The 24,591-nt window shown below is 33.5% G+C and overlaps 1 protein-coding gene across 3 annotated transcripts in view; it reads left to right on the top strand.

Annotated features, from left to right (window-relative positions):
• Positions 1-24,591, top strand: part of SCN7A (sodium voltage-gated channel alpha subunit 7) — an 80,654-nt gene that overhangs the window by 38,942 nt on the left and 17,121 nt on the right. For all 3 annotated transcript variants that reach the window (XM_002923800.4, XM_019804424.2, XM_034654678.1), the window contains exons 10-17: positions 2,837-3,043; positions 9,375-9,477; positions 10,143-10,381; positions 11,453-11,626; positions 13,122-13,478; positions 18,395-18,832; positions 21,889-21,994; positions 23,813-23,967. In XM_002923800.4, the coding sequence (XP_002923846.2) occupies positions 2,837-3,043; positions 9,375-9,477; positions 10,143-10,381; positions 11,453-11,626; positions 13,122-13,478; positions 18,395-18,832; positions 21,889-21,994; positions 23,813-23,967 (1,779 nt within the window). The remainder of the gene's footprint in view (positions 1-2,836; positions 3,044-9,374; positions 9,478-10,142; positions 10,382-11,452; positions 11,627-13,121; positions 13,479-18,394; positions 18,833-21,888; positions 21,995-23,812; positions 23,968-24,591) is intronic.

Below are 24,591 nucleotides of genomic sequence, written 5' to 3'. Positions count from 1 at the left end.
GTTTCTGCATACTTCACCAGATTTATTTTCTAATGATATCCCAATATATACTTACTTTCTGCTTTATTTGAATATAGGAAGGGCTTGCTGTTTCCCAAGTGAGCTTTTTCCCATAATTTCTTGTTTCAGTGTTGTACCCTCAGCCTAAATTCAAGTTTCTTTCTATCTTCAGTCTCATACTTTAAATTCATACCTCAAACCCAGAAGAAATCTTGAGCTTTCCCCCAAACTCTCCTTTCACAGCTAAGCAAGTCCTACACTAGAATACCATGGCACTGTATAATTGCCTCTAATTGTGGTTATTTTATTTTATTTTATTTATTTTTGAGAGAGAGAGAGTGAGGGCATGCACACAGGAGAAGGGGAGGAACAGAGAGAGAATTCTAAGCTGGGTCCATGCCCAGAAAGGAGGCCCACACAGGGCTCAAAACCACAAGCCTGAGATCATGACCTGAGCTGAAATCAAGAGTAGATGCCTAACCAACTGAGTCACCCAGGCGTCCCTAATCGTGGTTATTTTAAGTGCTTGTTCAGTAGTTTCTCCCACTAGGAGATATGCTACCTGAGAAGAAATGTTTTGCCTCATTTTAATTTTTGTGTCCTCAGCATCAAACACATAGAAGTGCTTAATGAAATTTTAATAAACAAAAATATAAATGAATATTTATAGATTGTATCATTTTATATAATGTTTTCTGGGTTTTTTTGGTTATAGCCATCAAAGTATGTTAGCTAATTTTCTTGTTAGAATTCATCTAAAGGAAATCCTTTCCCACTACTAGTGAAATGAAAAATCAGTGTGGGAGTACCCTGGTGGAGTCCACATAGGACTTTTATCAATATTGCACTCTTGTTATTGACTAATGTAGAGAAGGTTTGCTTTGGTTTGGACTGGATTTGTGCTCTCAGCATTGCCCTACACAGAACTGACTTTGGCTAGGGAAATTCATCAATTATTTCCAAAGAGTGTAGTTTATGTTTTCGAGAATACAATTCTGTATTCATTCATCAAATATTTATTTGATCCAAGCACTCTTTGATACACCATGGGTACGGAAATGAACAATACAAGCTGTCAGTCCTCATGGACATAATGTTACGTTTAACAATAGTTAACCTTTACTGCATACTTGCCGTAGGCTACGTGCATCTTCACATGCACTTTCATTTGAGTTTCGTAACAAACCTAGGCTTTGAGTGCCATAATTAGCCCTAATTTCAAACTATAATATACTAGAACCAGAATGTGTATACGTTTCCATTGTCATAAAAGTGTATACTTTTATCCTCCACTGGCTTCCTATAATGGAAAGAGCCAAAGTTTTGGATTCAGGACTTTCTCCATAGCTGTGAGATCTTCAACATGTCATTTTGCCTAATTTTCATCTTTCTTCTGCATATTAGAAATTATAGTAAATACCACATATATGTGCTGCACAGAATTAATGAGTTAATAAGCAAAATATTTATTAATGTGCATGGCCTGCAGTATATCCCATAATATCTATTACTAACTCATGATGTTCTACTGTAGATGATAGCTAGTTCAGTGGGGAAAATACTTAACCAAATCCTAAATAGGTGACTTTTTGGGGTAATAAGGTTTATTTAAAATACTTTTAAATATAGATTAATAAGAAATTATTTTTGATTGAATGTTAGAATTTATTAGTCTGTAAACATTTTTAACTTTGTTGTATCAATATAGTATTTTCCATAAATAATACCTATCTATTGATTAGAGTGGATACTTAAAAATTAACACTAGTCTCATCTGTGGTTTTTTTTTTGGATTTTGTTTATATACCTTTAATCAATGATGATAAATCAGTTGCCTATATAGTAATATATATAATATATATAAGTAATATATATAATATATAATGGACTGTATAAATTACTTACAATTTTTTAAATTTTTAAATTTCCTCATCTCTCTTAGATAATTATTATGAAATAAAAGCTAGTCAATGCTCAGTTTTGAAATCTAAAATCTTGTTTTTTTCTACCCATAAATGACTTTAATAAGTGAATTATATGACTTTCCCATGTGATTTGTCTAAATGTTCTTCACCAAAGAAGGTATTCTGACAAAAAAATTTTCCTGTTTTCCACCTTTTTGAATAGACCTAAGTTTGTACCTTGTTATGATTTTTTCAGAAAGTAATGACAAGAAGAAACTAATTTCTTAACATTCATTCTCTGACTTTTATTAAGCTTCATATAGTTAAAGATTCTACTGTGAAGGAAAGAGTCTTTAGACTGTTCAGCTTTCTTTATTGAGAAATGACAATTTTTTCCTTTCAATATGCTTTCTTTTTTAGTGAATACCTAAAAGCCAGATGCTAACCCTAACTTAATTCAATTACTAAATTCTTTCTTTGGTTTTGTACCGTGCATTTTGTACCTTACATATATATCTAAAATTGAAGAGCTTTTCTTTTATTTCTCCAGGTAGAGCCAGTAGAACTGTCCTGTGATTACATGTCACCTACAACTAAATTATTTTCATAACAAAATGTCATTTTTTTTTCATTTTAAAATAGGAGATTATAGGGGCGCCTGGGTGGCACAGCGGTTAAGCGTCTGCCTTCGGCTCAGGGCGTAATCCCGGCGTTACGGGATCGAGCCCCACATCAGGCTCCTCTGCTGTGAGCCTGCTTCTTCCTCTCCCACTCCCCCTGCTTGTGTACCCTCTCTCGCTGGCTGTCTCTATCTCTGTTGAATAAATAAATTAAATCTTTAAAAAAAATAAATAAATAAATAAATAAAATAGGAGATTATAGGAAGACAAATAACGTTTTCCTCTTTTGTCTTGTTTTCCAACTCTCCTTAGATCCTTTATGCTTCTGGGAAGGTCTACATAATATTTTTTGTTGTGATAAGTTTTTGGTTTGCTTTTTACTTAGCAAGTTTGTTCTTGGGCATACTTGCTATGTCTTATGAAGAAGAAAAGCAGAAAGCTGCTGAAAAAGCTAAGAAGATTGAGCCAAAATTTCAGCAGACTTTAAAAGAACTTCAAGAAGGAGACAAAGCAGCTGAGGTATATTTTTTTCTTAATGCTTCATAGAATCACAGAATCTGAGCTATTTTCTCTAGATCTTGGAGTATATTGCTTTCTATGTGGTGCTCAGTATCTCTTTGTGGTACATGATAAGAAGATCAAGAGTGATCTTGATAAGTGGGCTCACTTTTGCTACGTAATAGTATTTTCTCAGTGCACTGTGGCAAGGGTGGCCAACATCTTTAAATGTTTCTTTAAAACAGGCAACTTTTTGTTCCAAAAAGTGTATTACTCCTGCTGATAAATGGTGGATATGTTATTTTTCAAACATGAGTTCTCTTAACGCAGGTTTAGTTTCTTAATTCAAACTTCCTTCAGATAGTACATCAGAATTAACTGGAAAATTTCAGTATTCAACTCAAAAGTGATAATGCCTTCCATAATTTAGAAATCATGAGTACTAAAGGCACAGATTAAAAGTACAGTACTGAAGTTCTAAAAAGAGCAAACAAATGTACTTACGGGCTTTCTAGCTCTTTCAAGAGGAAATGCACTATGCATCCCATATAAGGAATTATTTTAGCCATAGAATAATTAAATCCATGATTAGTAAAACTTAATAAAGTTTTACTCTAATTTTCAATTATCTTAGTGTTTTTGAATTTATTTTCAGATTTTTAGATTCATAGCAAAAGATTCAGTCTATGAATCTAAAAGTATTGACAGAAGAAGCATTAAAGAAGTTGTAGAAATTATCTTCAAAAAATCAAAATTGTGCTGTAAGTGTACTAAAGGAAGGGGATCCAGGAAAGCAAACAGAAGTAACTTTCTTATATTCAGCAGGAAGACCTGGCAATTTCACAGCTCTTTCTCATCTGGGGAGGAATAGGTTTAGCCCAGTCTCCTATCAGCCCTACCTGGAGCTGTTGAGGTGTATGGTGGGCAGGAGCCAAGTGGCCTGGGGTAGGATACATCCCCTGCCCCTTCCAGGTGTTGTCACCTTCCCCTGCAAAAGAATCCTTTTGCCAGGGAGCTTGGTCTTTGGAGAGTGCTGGACCCAAAGTGGCCACAGTCAAGTTGAGTGCTCCCTGACTGGAGTGGCCTAGTTACAGGACTGCATTTGGGAGGGGGAGTCATGCCCTGCCTCCTTTTCCATTCTTTTAGATTTGTTACTATTTTGCACTCTCAACACCTGCTCATAAAGATTGTCTACACTGGGAAAAAGAAACAAACTCGATGGTAAAATGACAGATTGAGGGAGCAGACAAAGGATAGAAAGGAGCTATACTAAGACCCTGACATATGAAGAGGATAAAAAGAGATGGGGAAAAGTAAAGAGCCAAGATACACCCTGGTACTAAATGGAATGCATAGTAAAGTTGGCTGAGAGGTTCATTAATATCAAAGGTAACTTCTGGGTCAAAAGGGGGTTAACTTCCCTTCATAAAAAACTCTTTATTAAGTCATCATCAATGAAGAAGCTCTAGAAAAGTAGTTCTACTAAAAACGTGGGAACTGAAGAACATAATGTAGGATCACATTATCCTGCGTTATTGATAGATACTGTGTCTACATGGTTCATAACATGCATACCATTGAAACAAGAAGCAATTATAGACAGTACGAAGAAAACATGTATAAAAAGAGGCTATTGAGTGTAGCCATTATATCACCCATGAAGAAGTCACAGAAAAAATCACAAAAGATTTCTGTCTCTAGAAATGAGTGCGGGTTCCTTCTGATTGAATGATTATGTTCTGAATGATATGTTGAATGTGTAATTTGTTTTGAAGTGGTATTTTAAATGTCAAGGGCTACACACAAATATATCCAAGAGCACAATACTTCTCTTATCTCAAGATGAGATGCCCTATTAACTCTGCTTAGGAAGAACTTGAATTATTTCCCAATTTCTTAATATCTCCATTCATTTGGCTGCTTTGGATCACATGAAGCCTTTCTGGTTTTAATTAAAATCTTTCTATTGTAAAGGATTTCTTTTCCTGGAAGAGCACTAGAACATTTTGTCCTGAAAAACTTTTTTTGGGGAAGTAAGAGTGAAGGTCATTTTTACAAGATTTACTTTCTTTGCCTTTTTTATTTATACATAAGAAAATACCGGAAAGAGAAGAATTTAAGGTGGAACATACTGAGGACCCTTTAGGTAACTGATCTGATTTAAGACATCAGATTCTAATTCTGATGTTGGAATTACTGAGAGATTACTTAGGTGCTTCATATTCTCACCTTGTAGGAAAGCAGTAGATCATATTGGTTAAAAGCACAGTTTTGCAGTCAGATAAATATAGATTTCAGTCTATTTTAGCCACTTAATAGATGTATGGTATTTGCCAAGTCTGTTAGCCTTTCTGAGCTTCAGCTTCTTTATCTGCAAGATGTATATAATTGTAGTATCTGTCTCACAGGTTGATGTGAGATTGTAAAGCAGTTGGCAGTGCTTAGAGTATACTGAGCGACTAAAAAAAAATGTTAATGGCTAATTATAGGAAACACAAAAAGACACAGCAGTACATAATGGAGAATACTCAATCAACATAAAACTCTTAAGTCTTTGACTATATCCCCTTTTTAGGGGCAATTAAAATAATAATAATGATATAGTAATAATAGTATATAATGTTTATTGAATGTTGGCTATGTTCCACACATATGATAAGCATCTTCATGAATCCTTGAATTTTATCTTTACTGAGGAGTTCCAGTTGCAAAGTTTGACCTGTATTTATTGGTATCTGATTTCTCAACACTTTACTTCATTTTTCACTGCTCTATTTTTCTGGAGGCTTAATGCTGAAACTATATTATTCCATCAAATACACAGTTGGCAGATGAAACTTTCTTAAGAATTGCCAGTTGTGGGGTGCCTGGGTGGCTCAGTCATTAAGCGTCTGACTTTGGCTCAGGTCACGATCCCAGGGTTCTGGGATCAAGCCCCACATCGGGCTCCCTGGTCAGCAGGAAGCCTGCTTCTCCCTCTCCCACTCTCCCTGCTTGTGTTCCCTCTCTAGCTGTCTCTCTATGTCAAATAAATAAATAAAATCTTTAAAAAATAAAAAAAAGAATTGCCAGTTGCTGTCCAGACCTTGAGAAGAGAATCAGATATATACAACTGTAGAAATAGAAATATTTTCAAAAATATTTGCCCATCTAAAATGGCATCCTTATAGCTCATCTATCCAATTAATTAAAACATTATTGACAATCTACTATATGCTAGGCATTATACTAAACATTGGAGATTTTAAGATGTTAATAAATACAAATATAGTATCTATCTTCATGAAGCTAATGGGGCGATAGACCATAAGATTATCACAAACACAAAATTGTACCTCTCAGACTACCAGACATTATGTGTTTCCTGATGTTATGAAACAGGAGACATAAAACACCACATACAATATATTCTTGCCATAATCTGAGTTAGGTCTAGTAAGCCTCTAGATCTAACTGTCTTTTTATAGAGACTATAAGAAAGAGAAGAACACATTAAATGACGCTAAAAGGACACAATCTGCCAAATCAAGAATGTGGAAAATTCTACAGTTATAAGTGATCCATCCTCATCAACAAATAAATCACATAGAAAAAATAAAGTCACAAGATAATCAGTAAACCTGTGAACTAAATACAATATGGGGATCTTTTTTGTATTTGATTGGAACAAATAAACCATAATAGAAAGTTTCTGAGCAATGGAAGAAAATGGAGCATGGCCTGGGTATTGGATAATATTAAGGAATAACTAAATTTCTGATTGTGATCCTAATATTGTGATTATGTGTCTTACAAAGCTTATCCTGAGAATTATATGATGTCTGAAATATTTTTCCTGAAATATTTTAAATAAGGTAGGGTGAGTAATACATGAGAAATGAAGAGTATAATGTAATTAATTTTTAAGGCTGGATATTGGGTACCTGGTGACTCACTGTATTATTCTCTACTAAAAAAAAAATGAAGCTGTGGCAAGTGCTATAAAAGTGAGAAACATGATGTTTTGAGAGCCTATAATAAAGGATTTCCCTGCTTAATAAAAGGGTTTTCTGAGGAACTGATGCTTGAACTGACATCTAAAGAATGAGTCCATGCTATATAGGGGGAAGGAACCGAGTGAGTCAGGCCAGTGTAGCTGCAGTAGAGAGAGCAAATCTGAGTCCAAGATGAGTATTCAGGTATTCATATCTAAATGCCAGAAATATGACTGGATTCTTTCTTATTCATTCCTCCTCTCTGGAGAAAATTTAAACCAGTTGTGAGAACAAGAATCCTAAGTCCTTTTTCCAGTCTAATTTTAACTTTGGATAAGTCTTTATTAACTCTTAAACTTCCAAACAGGAGATTACTGAGTCACGATCTTTTTAATTTGCATTATAAAATGGTCCTATCCTTAGTAGTTGGGCAACTTGTGGGCATTCATACTGTATTTTTAAGAGGTCCATTTAGGTAACTATATTACTAGACCGATATTTAGTTAATTCATTTTATATTCTAAAATATATCCACAGTTCAAGCCAAATAAGTAGAGAATTAAATATGATTAAATCAACAATAACAGTATTACTCTTCTTACTCTACCCACTCCCCACAGATGATTATCTTTACTGAATTGCTTCTTGGGGTGATTCCATCAGACATTGTCATTATCAAATCATCTCTAGGAGGCAAGTCCTTTATATTAGGACTAGTGGAAGGTATTATTCAGTATATCACAAAGTATCATCTTTATGAAGATATACCTGGGAAATCCCAGTTAGACCTTAATAACAGAACAATTATGCTTCTTTTGGTTTTTGACTCATGGAAATTTGGAATTGTATAAATTATAACTTATATTTTATGTAACATTGTAAGTCAGTTAAAAAATGCTTTCTGGAGTAAGTTTAATTAAGATAAATAAATTAGTCTCACACCCTGAGTTTTTAGCTTACTTTTTCAATAAAAAAATCATAATGAAGGAACAGAGATCTGTAGACCTGAAGAATCTTACCATTTTCAAGATGAAATCAGTATATAGTAGAGTCGGTTTTTTACCTCCTTTGACTCTAGTATTTATGAAATTAGAGAGAATCTGATTGATACTGAATGAGATAAATATGATCATTCCTCAATACCTATTATGCCACTTCAGAAAGACCACAGCAGAACCAGCCAAACAGGTGTACTGGGTATCCGTTATCATTGAGCCTCGACCACTAATTCCTTCAGCGTTACTGAGCAGCACCCTCATGACATTTACTTCTGTTCCAGAGCAGCCTTGCCTATTCAAATGTATTTACTATTTATTTCAGCTATCTAGCCACCTATTTACCAAGTTAACAAACGTACAAATATCATTCTTTTGTGTGCCAAATGTAAAAAGTGTTGGGAATTCTGTGGTGTGATATTATCTACCCATTGTCAGTTTCTTTCTCTCGTGTGCGCACACACACATAGAGGGGGGACAGGCAGAGAGGGAGAGAGAATCTTAAGCAGGCTTCACACCCAGTGCAGAGCCCAATGCAGGGCTTGATCTCACCACCCTGAGATCATGACCTGAGCTGAAATCAAGAGTTGGACATTTAACTGACTGAGCCACCCAGGTGCCCCACCATTGTCAGTTTCTTAGAGCATAAATTCAAATATAAATTTTATTCTTGGTTACTAGAAACACCTGAGCTCTATTTGTGATAACTATGATGGTATGGAACTTGTAACATCTACATCAAACCCTAGGAATGTGTTTCCAATGCAGGACTTCTTTTGAACTCTGTGTAACCACATCGGCAACACAGAATATCTTAAAATCATTACTCAAGAGACATGACAGGAGGAAGTGATTCCTTTATGGAATTATCATTCCATATCAAAACAACTCTTTTAAATCCATCCTTTCACCTCATGCTATTCCAGATTATTTCATTACTACAAAACCAAATATTTTGATTTTATCAAGAGAGTTTTCAAAGTTATAAAATACCCTCAAGGAAAAATTTAAGTTGTTTGAGAAATACTATTATTCAGTAGCATGTTTGCCAACTGGATATTTTGCAATAATCCTAAAGTATACATTGAATGGTTTATCAAATATGAGTAATAAAACCAGTATTCTCTGATTTCCTCCTTTTATAGTTCACTTCATAGTATGAAATGATTTTGTTGAGTTGCAAGTTATACACATTCATTACCCAAATAATCCTAAATCAGTTTAATACTGCCTATAGTGTAAAGAGTAGCAAATGATGAAACCCAAAACAATTTCTGGAGGTAAGAATCAGAATTTTAAAGAGGTTATAAACCTTCTTATAGTTATAGTCTTGTATCTATGAAGGAATGAAGTCAGCACTGGACTCATCTAATTTCTTTTTAGACCAAGACCACACAAATAGAAATGAAGAAAAGATCACCAACTTCTATGATCACTTCTTTGAATATGTTGGATGATGCTACTGTTGCTATCAGACGTGAGGAAGGTAAAGTAAAAAATATTTAGACACTATGAAAAGTAATTCATAAGATTCACTTTTAAAGGAATCCTACAATTTCTTTAGAATTTTAGATGATAAAAATTTAAGGAATAACATAAGAATATTAAAATGAGCAATTCCATACACATGGTATTTTAGACATTGGAAAGGGTCACCAAAGAGTGCTAAGAAATTTTCTTTAACATTGAAAACAATAAAGAAGTATTAACTTATAACTAATAATAGAGGTTGGATAATATAATCATAATATATTATGATACTTTTTGTACTGTCTGCTTTTTTAAATATATAACCAGTAACTCATTATCATGGACAATATTAAAGGGCATTATTTTGCAAAGCATAAAAGTCTAGAAATTATTAATCATAATACTCTCAACTTTATTCCACTTTTGTTTTCTTGAGAGAAACTCCTATGTTTTGTCTCTAATACAGTTTGTCTCATTTCATTTGTCTAACTCAGCAAGCATGAACAAAATAGAGGAAATTTGCTTTGCTCTGCTTTTTATTAGTACAAAATATTTCTATTTGCTAATTCCAAATCAAAAGTCTAGTTTTAAACATCTCTTTGCATGCAAAAGTCAAAATATTTTATTAATTACAACTTAAACAACCTGCTAATGTTTAACTTTTTTATCCCTTCATTTCAGAACTTAAAAAATCCAGGAAGAGATGCCCATTGTGCTGGAATAGATTTGCTAAAACTTTCTTGATCTGGAATTGTTCTCCCTGTTGGTTAAAATTGAAAGAGTTTATCCATACGATTATAATGGACCCATTTACTGATCTTTTCCTTACCATATGCATAATTCTAAACATATGTTTTTTGGCCTTGGAATGTTATCCAATGAGTGAAGAAACCAACAATAGTCTCAGCATTGGAAACCTGGTAAGGCTCTTGTACATTATTTTCATTTGCGATTTCATCTTTTCTTTAGTCATCATTATCCCCATTATTTTATTTTATAAATCCAATATATTACAAATGCATTATATGCATATTACATGAAGTATTCTGTTCGTATTCCCATAATCGGCCATCCCCAACCCTGCTTTGTAATTGTTCTTATCATTGAATAGGTTTGTAGCTAAAATTTAAGATTCTGCCATTTAAGTTGGAGATTCTAGTCAGTTGCTTGGCAATTAGGTTAAATGGAAATATTACTTATTTCCTCTCCCTTCCCAAACATATCTTTTCTTGGTACCATAGTTCTGCAGATCAGAGCAGGGCAGAGGTGAAATAACAAATACAAGTTCCTCACTGACACCTGAATTCTGAATCCTGACTGCAACCATACCTGCCCTGTCTGCTCTAGCCACCTGTCTTTGCCTTAGATGGAAATTTACCCTTTTTTTTATCAATACAATGCAAAAAGCAAAACAGATTACTGTGAGTTAAAAACAAGTCACATACAAGGAAATATACAATATTTAATTTTCTTTGCTTTTATGGTGGTTGTTGTTTGTTGCTTGGTACTAGTATAAATTGCCAAACTGCTACCCCTTTTGAATTATACATTTACTTGGTACCAATACAATAATTTAGTCATTTCTGCCAGTATAGTTTTCAAGAGACAGTGTTCATAGGTTTACTTTGTTTTTTTTTTTTTCTGGTTCACATAAGTACTTTTTAAATTCTTTTACAGTTTAAAAAGTTAAATATCTTATGTACTCCATATCCCAAAAGAAACCATTCAAAATGAAAAGATTTTCATCTTTAAATATTCTTTTGTTGGCTTTCAGGATAGATTTTATTAAATAATTGAAGATTTTGTATACAAAGTTTGACGTTAGACTGTTAAGTAAAATGTTTGGGTCTATCCTTATAATACAGACTCCAAAACTAATCAGATTTTGACAGAGGAACTGTGATGAATGTGGCAGTGAAAAGTTATAGTTTTTGTGTGTGAGGGTTCAGATAGGAAGCATATTCTCATCTGTGTGTTTTGTTTTTGTTTAGATTTTTATTGGAATTTTCACAGCAGAAATGAGTTTGAAAATAATTGCAATGCATCCATATGGGTATTTTCAAGTAGGTTGGAACATTTTTGATAGCCTGATTGTGTTCCATGGTTTAGCAGAGCTTTATCTATCAAATATTCATGGAATGGATCTTTTTCGAACATTCAGGGTGGTAAGTAGGATCCAAGATCTAAATTTTATTTTATGAAAATTCATCTCCGCTTCCTCAGACACAATATGGGAAGAATAGTAATACCTATCCCATTTGGACATTTGGAGTAATACATGAATTAATTTTTATTTAAAAAGCTCATAAAGTGCCCCAGGAAGAATAAGAATTTTCCAATGCTGTCATTTGACCAAAGCCTCAAAAGAAATAAGCCACATATATAGCAAATTTGAGGCATAGTTTTAGGAAACAGGACCAGGGTTACTGGTCAATTGTGAGGAGCAGGGTAATGTGGAGTCCCAGAGGCTGAATGCCAGTGTATAACTAAGGAACTGGAATCAGGTGAGTATTTCTAAATGTAGAGTTAGAAAACTTCACAAAAGACCATTCAGGCCAGCAGAACGTTGTTATGAAAATTATTAAATCAGAATCGTTATATGCCTGCAGTGTAGGGTGGTAGTAAGAATCAGAAAACTAGCCAAAGATATACTGTTATTAGAAGAGTATGTATGGAAATATTAAGTACTTGATAAGTAATATATTCTGGTAAGAAGTTGAAGGAATGTAGCAGGAATCAAGAACAATTAAGTAGATTTGATCTTACCAAAATAATTCTTCAGAACACTGTCTAACGTCCTCATCTGTAGACTTTTCTAATCAGTAAGATAAACATATATGAGATGTACCTATCAAATTTATGGATGAAACAAGACTGGGAAATACCAAAAAAAAATATGATAAAAGAGAGTATCAAAGTATCTGAAGGGTACAGACTGAATATAAATGATTCAGCTTTACATGGATAAATTTAAAGCCCTATTCTTGAGTCTAGAAAGACTACATACTAGAAAAAGTTGAGGAAGGTATAACATATATAAAAATGATATTTCAGTTTTAGATGACAAAGTTCACTGTAATATGGTAGCTAAAATTTTAAGGTAATTCCTATCCTGTATCAATAGAAATAAAAAATCTAGTGAAAAGAAGAGAAATATTCAGACTAAACCTAAACTGCTATATTTGGTCTCTGATATGTTATTTTAAAGGAAAATATGACATAGGTCATAATAGAGTCTTCAGCAGAATTTAATGGGATCTAACCGACTCTTTTCAATATCATCTATATGTCAAAATGTGGGAGAATTTCCTATGTATTGTGAAAAGCAAAACAAAGAATGGATAGTTGCCCTACCAGGTATTAAAACAAACATAAAACTAGAGTAATTATAATCATATAATATTGAATGGAAATTGAGAGATCAACAGAAGAAGATATTGGATCTAGTGTAAAAAATACAGAATATGTATGATGTATTAGGAATTACATAAAAATGAATTTTCATTGGTTAGTATTAATAATACTTAAAGCTGAGTATTACATTAAAGACTATGAGTATGTGTATAATGTTGATAAAAATGTTAAATGTACATCATAATAAATAGTGACCAGGCTTTTTGTTGTTTCTTATTTTTGTTGTTTCTGGCATTGCTGTATTAGTTGAGAATTTTCAAATTGGCAAAATACTGGCCAACATTTAAGATTCTGATGCAGATTCTTAATAACTCCTTGGTGGCCCTGAAAGACTTGGTCCTGCTGTTGTTCACGTTCACATTCTTTTCTGCTGTGGTTGGCCTGAAGCTGTTTGGTATGAGTTATAAAGAATGTGTCTGCATCATAGATAAAGACTGTCGACTCCCACGCTGGCACATGCATGACTTCTTCCACTCCTACCTGAATGTGTTCCGGATTCTCTGTGGAGAGTGGATAGAGACTTTATGGGATTGCTTTAAGGTAGCAGGCCAATTCGGTTGTATTTCTTTTTACATGATGGTCATTTTAATTGGAAACTTATTGGTAAGTAATCCATGCTTTTAAATCTTCCTTGAAAAACTGATGTAATGTAGTCTGGTATTTTCATGATGTGGATTTATGGGATCCAATGGTCTGTTAACTGTGTAGTCCAATATGGTGGCCTCTAGCCACATGTGGCTGTTGGTCAGTTGAAATATGAGTGGTTCAATTTGAGATGTGCTACAAGTGGAAATACCCACTGGATTTGAAGTCTTACTCAAAAAAAAAGAGTGTAAATTATTTTATTAGTATTTTTTATATTGAATGAATTTTGAAATGATGGCATTTTTATATATTTAGTTAAACTGTGTTAGTAAAATTAATTTCATGTGTTTTTGTTTATGCTTTTAATGTGGCTACTAAAAAGTTGCATATGTGACATGGGTCATATTTCCGTTGGATAGCACTGGCTTATAACCTTGCTACTCAAGTAGCATTGGCATCATGTGGGAGAAAGTTATCGATTCAGACTCTTAGACTCCATCCCAGACCTATGGAAGTGGAATATATTTCTTAACAATAACCCCAGGTTATTTGTATGCACATTAAATTTTAAGAAGCACTTAAATATAACACTGGTTGTCAAACTTGGTTGCACATTGGAATAACCTAGGAAATTAATAAAACTGTAGTAATGCCCTGGATCCATTCCCAGAGATTCTGATTTTATTGGTTTGTGGACATAGCCTGGTCATCAGCATTTTTTAAAAGTTTTCATTTGATTGAATTGTGCAGCAAAGTTTGAAAATCATTCTTTCATAAAACTATTGTGCATTAATTAAAAGGGAAAGCTATCACTTTTAAATTCCCAGTAATTGAACTGGTGTTACATGGATTGAGTAAGTAGCTTTCACTTCTTCCAAGAAAAGGGAATGGCTTACAAAAGAAAACTGCTCTTACAGGGAAAAAAAAAAGGATTCAACATTTGGTTTTTATTCATAAAGTCATAGAGATCAAATACATTTTCCAAAAGACTGAAAAAAAATAATCACAGGTTAGACTCCATCGTATCTATTGGTGCCCTTTCTCATTGCTTCTGTTTCACCTTGGTTATAACCCCTGTCCACTTATCACTGCTGACATTATGTTTAATTTGTTTAATTGTTGATGTACTTGTCTAAACCTTCATTATTAAACTAAGCTCCACAAAGGAAAGGACCAAGACTATTCTCTATATCATCAAAGCCTAGAACAGAGCCTAACATGTAAAAATATTTCAATGACCTCTGCCCCTGTAGCTATCAGTACACTTTCAATTCCCACTGACATAACCCTATTCTTACTGGTTGAAACAAAAATTAACATACATATCAGCATGCTTAACTCAAAATGTCAGAGATATATTTCACTTCAGTTGTGGTATGACACATATGTTCAAACAGTATCATTAGAGACAGACCTTTGTATGTCTCAGATCTGTCTTCTGTATGCCCCTTGCCAGCTAGTGGCCTCTGTTTTATCAAGATGGCTGTTGCTGTCTAAAGTTTCATGTGTTCATATCATGTCAAGTCTAATAGAAGAGAAATTCCTGTTTCTTTCCTAGAGCAAATTTCTCCTTACCTTATTAGCTCTGAGTCACATGTCTATTTGTAAACCAATCGCTATTGCTCAGGGTGTGGAATACATTTAGTATTTATTGTGCAGAGTGTAGAATATATTAACATATATTATTATGTTAAAGCTAGTCAGAACCCTGTTCTGGAGCTGGAGTTGGCATCATTCCAAAGTCATATCATACAACTAATAATGAGATAATGGTGATTTCCCAAATGAAATATAAGTTTCTGTTTCCAAAAGGAAGGGCCATGGTTGCTGTTGACGTAAATCACACACACACACACACACACACACACACACACACTTCACAGAGAAGCAAAAATGCTAAGGTAATTATATAATTTACTTCTGTTTCTTTGTTTTTGAACTCCACTCTGTTTCTTATTTTTCTTATTCCTACTGATCAGAAACTTGATGTCAATAGGCAGAGGGATTTCAGGGAAAAGTAGAGTTGCACAAGCCTCCATTTCCAATTGATTGGTCATCATGTTGCTTGGCTTGCTAAATCTTTTCAACTTTATTCCCCTCAATAGTCATCCATGTGTGGGACATCATGATAATAACACTAGAGTAAATAAAAGGGAAAAAATGCAAGGAAAGAATCTGTAAGGCTGTAGAACTTTTCCCCCTGTACTTCCAGCTCATTGCATTATAGCATTGTAATTTCACACTAAAACTCAATATTGGTGTAAAAAGAAGGTATTTCCCATTTTTTAAGTTTATCTTATTCACCCAACAAAATTCCAACAGTGATTCAGCCTTAAGTGGAAACAACAAATTATATACAAAAGCAAGTATTTAAGTGGCTTTTAAATAGTTATATGCAGTGTTGAGTTGTAGAAGAAACAGTTCAGATCCAAGAAAACATGGGTTCAAAAGGAGTTCTATCATATACTAATTAAATGGCTTTGTGCATATTACTCAGCCTCTTTAAGCCTGAAATTCTCTAATAGGAGAATGAATATAATAATATATGCCTCATAGGGTTATTGTAACTTAAATAATATTAGCTAGCACTCTATAAATATTCATAAATGTTTGTTTTACTTTCTTTAAACTCTAGAAAATCATAACTCCCGCATCTATAGTTTTGTTAATTAAACATTACTTAGAAGTTTCAATTATGCAAACCTGCCAAGTGTTTTTATCTGTAATTTAAGTAATTGTCACCAGGTGAATTGTGGTCTCTGCTTGAGGGATAGAAACATAAAAAGAAAAGAAATAGAAAACAATATAAAATGCCGTTGCTTCTTAAAAATAAAAAAATGATATATATATATATGTTATGCCACATGTTTACATATTCTCAAATTAAATATGTGTTAAGATGTAATTTTAACAATATTAAAATAGAACCTTCATACATATTAAATTCCTTCATTACTAATCATATAATTACTTGTACTTTAAAAATACTTGAAAAATGCTTGCAAAATACTTGAAAAGTACTTGAAAAATAATTACTTAAATAAACCTTGAATCTTCTTTCTCTTTCAAACTACTTTATTTTGATAAGAGTTGCTCAATTCTCACCTAACAGGTAGACATCTTTGAGGTAAAAGGGAAGGCAAATTTTAGGGGAGACATTTAAATGGTTTTTTATATACATTATTTCACATTTTATCTTTTAACACAAAAACAAAAAAATGTTTTGAATCTCTTTATAAAAACACTGTGACTAGAATAAAGTTACTCTAAGCTTATATAATATAATCTTTGTGTTTCCCCCTTCCTTCTTTATTAATGCTCGGATAAGAAGTAGTCAATCCTCTATAGTTTTGGTGATTTACACATTCTGTTTTTCCTTTTTAATCCTTTAAAAGACTATTTTTGAATAATACAGTAGTATCTTGTAGTATTGCAAAATTTTTCTTTATACCTTAGTTAGAACATTTCGAATTTCATTTTCAGCCTTTTAACATTTTTACCGTATATGTAAATCTGCAGGTACTTTATGTGGGGTATGTGTATCTAAGATATAAGAAATCTTAGATTGTAAGCTCTTAAAAATACAACTATTATAGCAAAATTTTTCCTTGTCTAAATCCTGTCACAAAATCTATTCTTTCATTCATTCTACAGTTGATTTTTTCAACAAATATGTATTTATCACTTATTGTGTGCCTAGCACTGTGAGAGTTGTCTACTTAAGAGAAAACTTGGTTCCTGCTCACGTGAAGCTTGTAGTCATGAAACTCTTACCTAACATCCTTTCCTTATTTCTCACCATGCCTAATAACCAAAGGAAGGAAAAGAAACAACCAACAACCGTAAATTATATTTGGTGTTGCCCTCTTAAAGTCCTGAACTCATTGTCTTTTAAGAATGATAGAAATGCTAATAATGTAATTCATACAAAGGCCATAGAGCCCCTGCCGATATTATCTGTAAGTAAACTTTATATTAGCATATATGTATTATTCATATATATATTCTTAAACGTAATTCATGTCATTTGAATTTTGACTGTTAAAAACAATATGTAAAACATAAAGGAAATTAAATCATAAAAAGCTCAGATATCCAAAGAGAGGGAGAAAAACTTCCATAACAAGCAAGATGCTCAAATTATTACTTTAAGTCTAAGAGAGTTATCAATATGAATCTCCAACTCTAAACTCCAAAAATATTATCTATGTCCTACAATTAAAACAAGATAAAAATATGATTCTCTGGAAACTAAGCATGGCTTGATCATATCTTTCAGTGATAATAAAGGTCAAAATGTACACTGTCCTTGAGTTCAAATAGCTTACAACTATTAGGAATGATTCTTCCATCACTCATCTCTTTCTTATCTAACCAAATTTATTACTACAGAGAATCGATTAACCTACCCAGTCCCTGTGCTAACATGTGCCAAGAAAATTTAGATGCAGGTTTTGGAACCAGGAATAGCTCTCTCCCCGTGATATTCCTTGTGGGTTTGCAGAACCCATGACGGTGTCACTGTACATCTTCCCGGGATAGTGCTGAAGTGGTCAGCCGTCAGAAGTAGCAGTTTGTTTTCTCATCTTGGAAGAGGTAGCCTGGCTCAGTGATAGAAAACAAGCTTTGGAATGAGACACACTTGAGTCTGATCTATGTGATCTTTGATATTTGACACCTGTAAGCCTTTCCTTTTTCATCTATAAAAGAAAAACAAATGATAGGTCATAGGATGTTGTGACTTTAAGATGAGTTCTGGCTGTACAAACCCTTAGCACAGACCCTCACCCACTGGAAGAACTGAATAGTCTATATAGCATTGTAGCTCACATTCTGTTTTCAAATCTCAGGTCAGTTTTTTAAAAAAGATATTTTATTGTTTAGAAGGAAACAGAAAGTGAGATAAACTTAACCTCATTTACTTCCTCATTTAGATAATTTACCTGTTTCTGGCGCTGGTGAGCTCATTTAGTTCATACAACGCTGCCACAACTGAAGAGGATGATGAAGCAAAAAACCTCCAGCGTGCGGTGGCAAAGATTCAGAAAGAAATAAACTATGTGCTTTCTAAAATATTATGCAAAAACCAAAATGTTTCAAAGAACAAAATGGACAGTGTAAACGGTGTATATGTTAAAGAGAATATTTCTGACCACACCCTTTCTGAATTAAGCAACAGTCAAGATTTCCTCAAGGATAAGGAAAAAAGCAGTGGCACAGAGAAAAACACAATGACTGAAAATGAGAGTCAGTCACTTATCCCCAGTCCTAGTGTCTCAGAAACTGTACCAATTGCTTCAGGAGAATCTGATATAGAAAATCTGGATAATAAAGAGGTTCAAAGCAAGTCAGGTGATGGGAGCAGCAAAGAGGTAAGATGTTTGACTATTCTGATTGCTTATTAGTTGATTTTCGGCATTATTGGTAAGAAAGTGAATTAGTGTTGAAGTTGCAGAGTTAGTTAGATGACCCATTCAATCCTAGCTAGAGCACTCCCTGCTCCTGGTTGTATGCTCCTGATGAAGTTAATTAACCTGTTTAAGCTTCAGTTTCCTTGTCTATAAATTCAGATAAAATTGAATCTATATTTTTAGGAAGGATAGGACTGAGAAAAAAGTTCAATGGTGCATAGAACAGCGCCCAGTCTATAGTAAACATTTAGTAAAATTAGATAATATAATTACAAAATTCAGTAAATTAATAAGAAGGCAGAATGGGATGAAGAAAAGTATATTGAAGAAAACTAAGTTTTCAAAATCAATGTGTATTATCAGAGAAATCATTAAACTCTCCTGGGCGTTTTCATCTTTGAAATGTGAAACTGGACTGCAAAAGAGCTAAAAAACTTTCTTACTTGAATAAATTCTAGGATTCTGGTCACTTTGTTTCTGCAACATTTACTATAACATATATAATTGAGCTGGACTAAAAGAATAAAGAAAACCCACCAGCTTGCATTGTGAACAGTGGGTAGCTTTGTCAATTACGGGATAAACAAAACAAAACAAAAAAGCAACAACAACAACAAAAAAACCCAACACATTCAAATAAGTGTAGATATTGCTTTTAACTTAGCTTCTAAAACGTACACCTTACTGGAATCAATCTTATCGTCTTCATTTGCAAGCACTCTGATATCTCAGTAGGTGTAATTTCATAGGAAGCTCCATCTACAGAGATCACATGTGCTCTGTGAGCTTCTTGGATTGTACCTCAGTAGGGAACCATCTCGGATCGCTCACAGGCACTAGGGAGGGGGAGACAATGTCTCTTTCCACATCCCCAAAAAAGTCTCTGGCACAATCTTGTCTCCCAGATCTCCTACAGCTTGGCAGCTGCTCTGCAATAACTTCTCAAATTGGCCTAGCAGGAGTTGAATTACAATTATTCAAAATCCTTCCAGCTCCTAGTGAAGGCATCTATGTTTGTATTAGGGAAACACTTTCACTCCCTAGCATGCCCAATATTTTTAGGTTCATTTTCCTTTAATTAATACCATTTCTAGAAAACAGCGAAAACTCTTCTCCAGTTACACTTATATATCTTCACCTACAACTTTGACTATCATCTATTTCTGGGTAAAATTGCTATTTATCACAGCACATGGTGCTGAGATGCTCCAGGAAACTTCTTGCCAATCTCATTAGAAAGTCTGGGATATGAACATAATAGGAAAGATGACACTAAATATAATTGTAAATAGTGAGGTTTCAGGAGTTGTAATTTATGCTATGTAATTATTTGGTCTTGTTGATTGATTAGCTGCTCAGAGATTTATTCAGTTATCTGTATATTTAGTTACATATTTAATTTAGACACTTTAAAGATTATGTAACTCATAAGTACATAAGGATGCTGATCTACTAAAAACCAAAGAACATAAAATCACATGTGATCTGATAATTCTGAGATACATTCTCTTCTTTCTTTGGTATTTAAACTTTCAGCCATTTTTTAGTTGCAACATAACTAAATGTTTATAGTTATAAAAATAACATCAAACTTTACATTGGGTTTTATAACTTTTTTCGTAATGTAGCAGTATAACATGGTCACTTTCTCATGTTATTAAGTAGTCTTCTAATAAAATTGCTTATAATTTTGAACCCTAATTGATTTATTTTTAAATTTAGAATAATACATACTAAAAACATTTGGAAAAATCACATCAAATAGTTTATGTAAAAATTCTAAAATAACATAAATATAAGGTATATAATTTTTGATTATTGAATGCCCAAGTGTTATATAATATTCATTTATTGTTTACTTTCAAATCAGTACATTGTTATAGCCTTTATTTCATCAGAAATAAAGAAAATATGAGGAATTGAAATAATAAAAGTAATTTGTTTAAGAGTAGTCTCCTGATGGATATATTTTTTTTTAATTGAGCATCAAATGTCTTACTGACAATTGATCAGGTAAGGTCTAAGGCAAACAGAGCTTCCGAATTATATTTCCTTGACATTTATTGTGGATAAGACCAATAGGTAGGACCAATAGGTATAAATTATATTTATAATTTTCCTTTTGATATACTTTACTTAGATCTTTCCTTAATTTTTAAGAAATAAGACTGTTTTTTTCCAGATGTTTTAATAATTTATCTTATTTTTTAATTGGAAAATAATCTTCCTTGTTAACTTTAGGATTTTGGTCATTTTAAAGGATGATGTGTTTTATATTTATTTTTAAAATAAAGTAAAATAAAGCACTGTGAGAAAATCATTTCAAGTAAAAGCCATGCATGTCACATGCATTATTACCACATATACAAAGTCATGGCTATCTTATCCTATCCAGGCTTGAACTTCAGTCAAGGGCAGAGTGGGAAAGATGTCAATCCCTGCAAATAGCCTCTCTCCATATGGCTGGTACCACTTTGCCAGGTCTATTCCTTACCCTTATTCCTTGTGCCATTTCTTCATTTCACCTCAGGGTAACCTCTCATCAGTCCTGTCCTATGATGATAAACACAAGAATGTCTGGATTGGATTTTACAATACAAACTAAGTGCACTCTTGTCTACCCATATTTAGCATCAAGGGGTAATTTATTCTGATACTGCTCATCTAGCTGAAGTGGCATATATGGAACCCTTGTGAATAACTTCAAGAGAACTTTGAAATTCAAATCCTTTTGGATACTGGAGACACAGTATCCTATACATCTTTAAGGAGAACTGTGTTATGAACTGTATGTTAATTATTTTAGCTTAAATGAATTTTTAATTAAGTTTTTAAAACTTTAACTCACAGAGATATGCATGCATTTTAATATCAATCCTGAAGTTACCCTAAAAAGCATTTAAAACTTATAGAAGTCTTTCTGTACACAATTTTTCTTATTTCTGAAAATGAAATAAACTTGAACTCCAGTGAGAAGCTTTAATCACAGCTTTTTTTGGTGGGAATTTATTTTTCAGAAGGTAAAGCAATCTAGCTCATCTGAGTGCAGCACAGTTGACATTGCTATCTCTGAAGAAGAAGAAATGGTTCGTGAACATGAGAAGCCAAAGCATCTGAAAGATGGTAAGAAAAAAATAAGTTCCTTTGATCATTATATTGAAATTAGACTAAATTTCTCTTATCCTAACTAATACTATTGGATATATTTTGATTTTAGAGAGTTTATTAATTTGGTTAAGGAACACACACACACAAATGTGTGTGCATACACATGCACACATGCCCATATGAATCCTGATAAAATTTATAGGGAATGTCAATAAAAAAGTCAACATTTGGAAAAGAGGGAGAGGGCCTATTTCCTGGGAAGTTTAATACAGTAGTTAAGAGCATTGGCTCTGGAATCTGATAGCCTGAATTCAAATCCCATCCCACCATCAACTAGCTTTAACTTACCCTTTCTCAGGCTCATTTCCTAATACGTAAACTGAGAATAGTAATAAAACTTATCTCACAGGACTGGTAAAAAGATTAAATAAGCGTACGTGTATGTGTGTGCATGCATGTGTGCATGTGTGTGTGTGTTTATGCTTCATGGAATACAGTCAATATTCAAAATGCTCATATAAAACATCCTGTATCTTTCATAGGAAAACAAACCATGTAATGGTGATTTGTTTTTATATCCCACATGAATATGAAGAAATGTATAAGGCTTTGGTCAATTGATCGATTCACGAGATATGTAACATTCATCTCTTGATGACTTATAATTCAAATTAGTTTCCTAGCAAGATTAACAAATAATTACAGGTTCTGGACATTGGAAATCACTGGAAATCATCAGAATGGTAACTGGTAAATGCTCTCAAATTCCTGTATTCAAAACAAGAACTTGCTCTCAGTAGCTCAACTTCTAGGACTTGTAACATTCAAGACAAAGGAGGAAACATTTTTTTTTTATCAAAGATGAGTATAAATTGACAGTAGGTAAAATTCTAAAATGAAACGCATTGACTTTAAATTCCACCCACCTCTGTTTCTTCATTTTCTCACCTGTTAAACACTGTCTTCTCAAGTCTCTGGTTTTCTTTATGCTAACTCTCCTAACCAGAAAGTAGAGTTCAACCCATGCATGTGTACCTCACCCACAAAGTACTCTGTAATCCAGGCGAGCTCCTCAGATAGTTTCAATCAGAATCCCATTCTCCTACCACTTAAGACCTGACATCAATTTAACTGACTTAACTAATATTATACTTCTTAATGTTTCATAAATATCCATGTACTAAAATGAGAATGCTTATTATGCCACGTGAATCTTCAGAGAATGAACTTTCAGGCATTATGCCAAAATGTGATATTTAGAAGATGTTGTACATGTGTGGGTTCTGTTTGTTTGTTTATTTTTGAACGGTGGGGCATTAATACTATTCTCAGACTGTCCCACAAGGCTAGGGGATGTTCTAAGTCAACTCTGCCTTTCACAATTTCTTTCCTCCTACTGTTTCCAAACTACTCCCAAGTTAAGTTTTTTTCTTTTCCTTCCTCAATGCCTGCAGTGGTCACAGGAGCAGGGGTAAAAATCAAAAATTTGTAAATCAGAGAGCACCTATATTAGATTCCCTAAATAACAAATTGCTAAGGTATATGGTCGAAAGTTTGAGATGTTTACTTTTTCATGACTTATCAAGATTTTTCTTCTTGGGGCGCCTGGGTGGCACAGCGGTTAAGCGTCTGCCTTCGGCTCAGGGCGTGATCCCGGCGTTACGGGATCGAGCCCCACATCAGGCTCCTCCGCTATGAGCCTGCTTCTTCCTCTCCCACTCCCCCTGCGTGTGTTCCCTCTCTCGCTGGCTGTCTCTATCTCTGTCACATAAATAAATAAAATCTTTAAAAAAAAAAAAAGATTTTTCTTCTTAGCAGTTTCATTCTTGACAGGTTATAGACAAAGATCTTCACCTGGCCAACTTAGTAGAGAATCCAAGAAAGGAAAAATTTGGCAGAACATAAGGAAAACCTGCTGCAAGATAGTGGAAAACAGTTGTTTTAAGTGTTTCATTGGCCTTGTCACTCTGCTCAGCACAGGTGCTCTGGTAAGTAAGTATGTGAGACTTTTATGGGAAAAAAATGTATCTGAAGTCTGTTACTTGAAGTCATCATGCCAAATTAGTTTTTCCCCAGAAAACTTATTATAGCAGCAAAGTTCATTTTCTGTGATTTTACTTTTGGAAGACATGTATTACAGTTTCTTAAAATCTGTATATGCCTCTTTCAATATTAAATAAATAAAACAATTTTGAAATATATGAATGACAGTGGGAAAAATGAATGTTTAGATACCTAATTCTTATTTTAACGAAGTTTTATGTATATGCACACACATACTGTTGTACTGTGCTAGTATTTTGGAACCAATTCAATCAGGAAAGAGAAGTGCTGTATATACTTTTAACAACCTTTGAACCAAAAATATATTTACCCATTGACCCAACAACCCTAATTCTGGGAAATTATCCTACAAATATCTGAGCATGCATTAAAGGCATTTATAAGGCTACTCACTGAAGAATTCTTTGTAATAGAAAAAGATTGAAAAGCAAAAAAAAAAGTCCATAATAAGTGACTGTTTAAATATGCTATGGTACAATCACCCAATGGGATACTGTGCAGCTATTTTAAATATATAAAAGCTGAGGTGCCTGGGTGGCTCAGTCAGT

The sequence above is a fragment of the Ailuropoda melanoleuca genome, chromosome 2, assembly GCF_002007445.2.
Source record: "Ailuropoda melanoleuca isolate Jingjing chromosome 2, ASM200744v2, whole genome shotgun sequence".
NCBI classification, from domain to species: domain Eukaryota; kingdom Metazoa; phylum Chordata; class Mammalia; order Carnivora; family Ursidae; genus Ailuropoda; species Ailuropoda melanoleuca.
The sequence above is the reverse complement of the archived record's forward strand: the minus strand, read 5'-3'. Positions and strand labels throughout refer to the sequence as shown.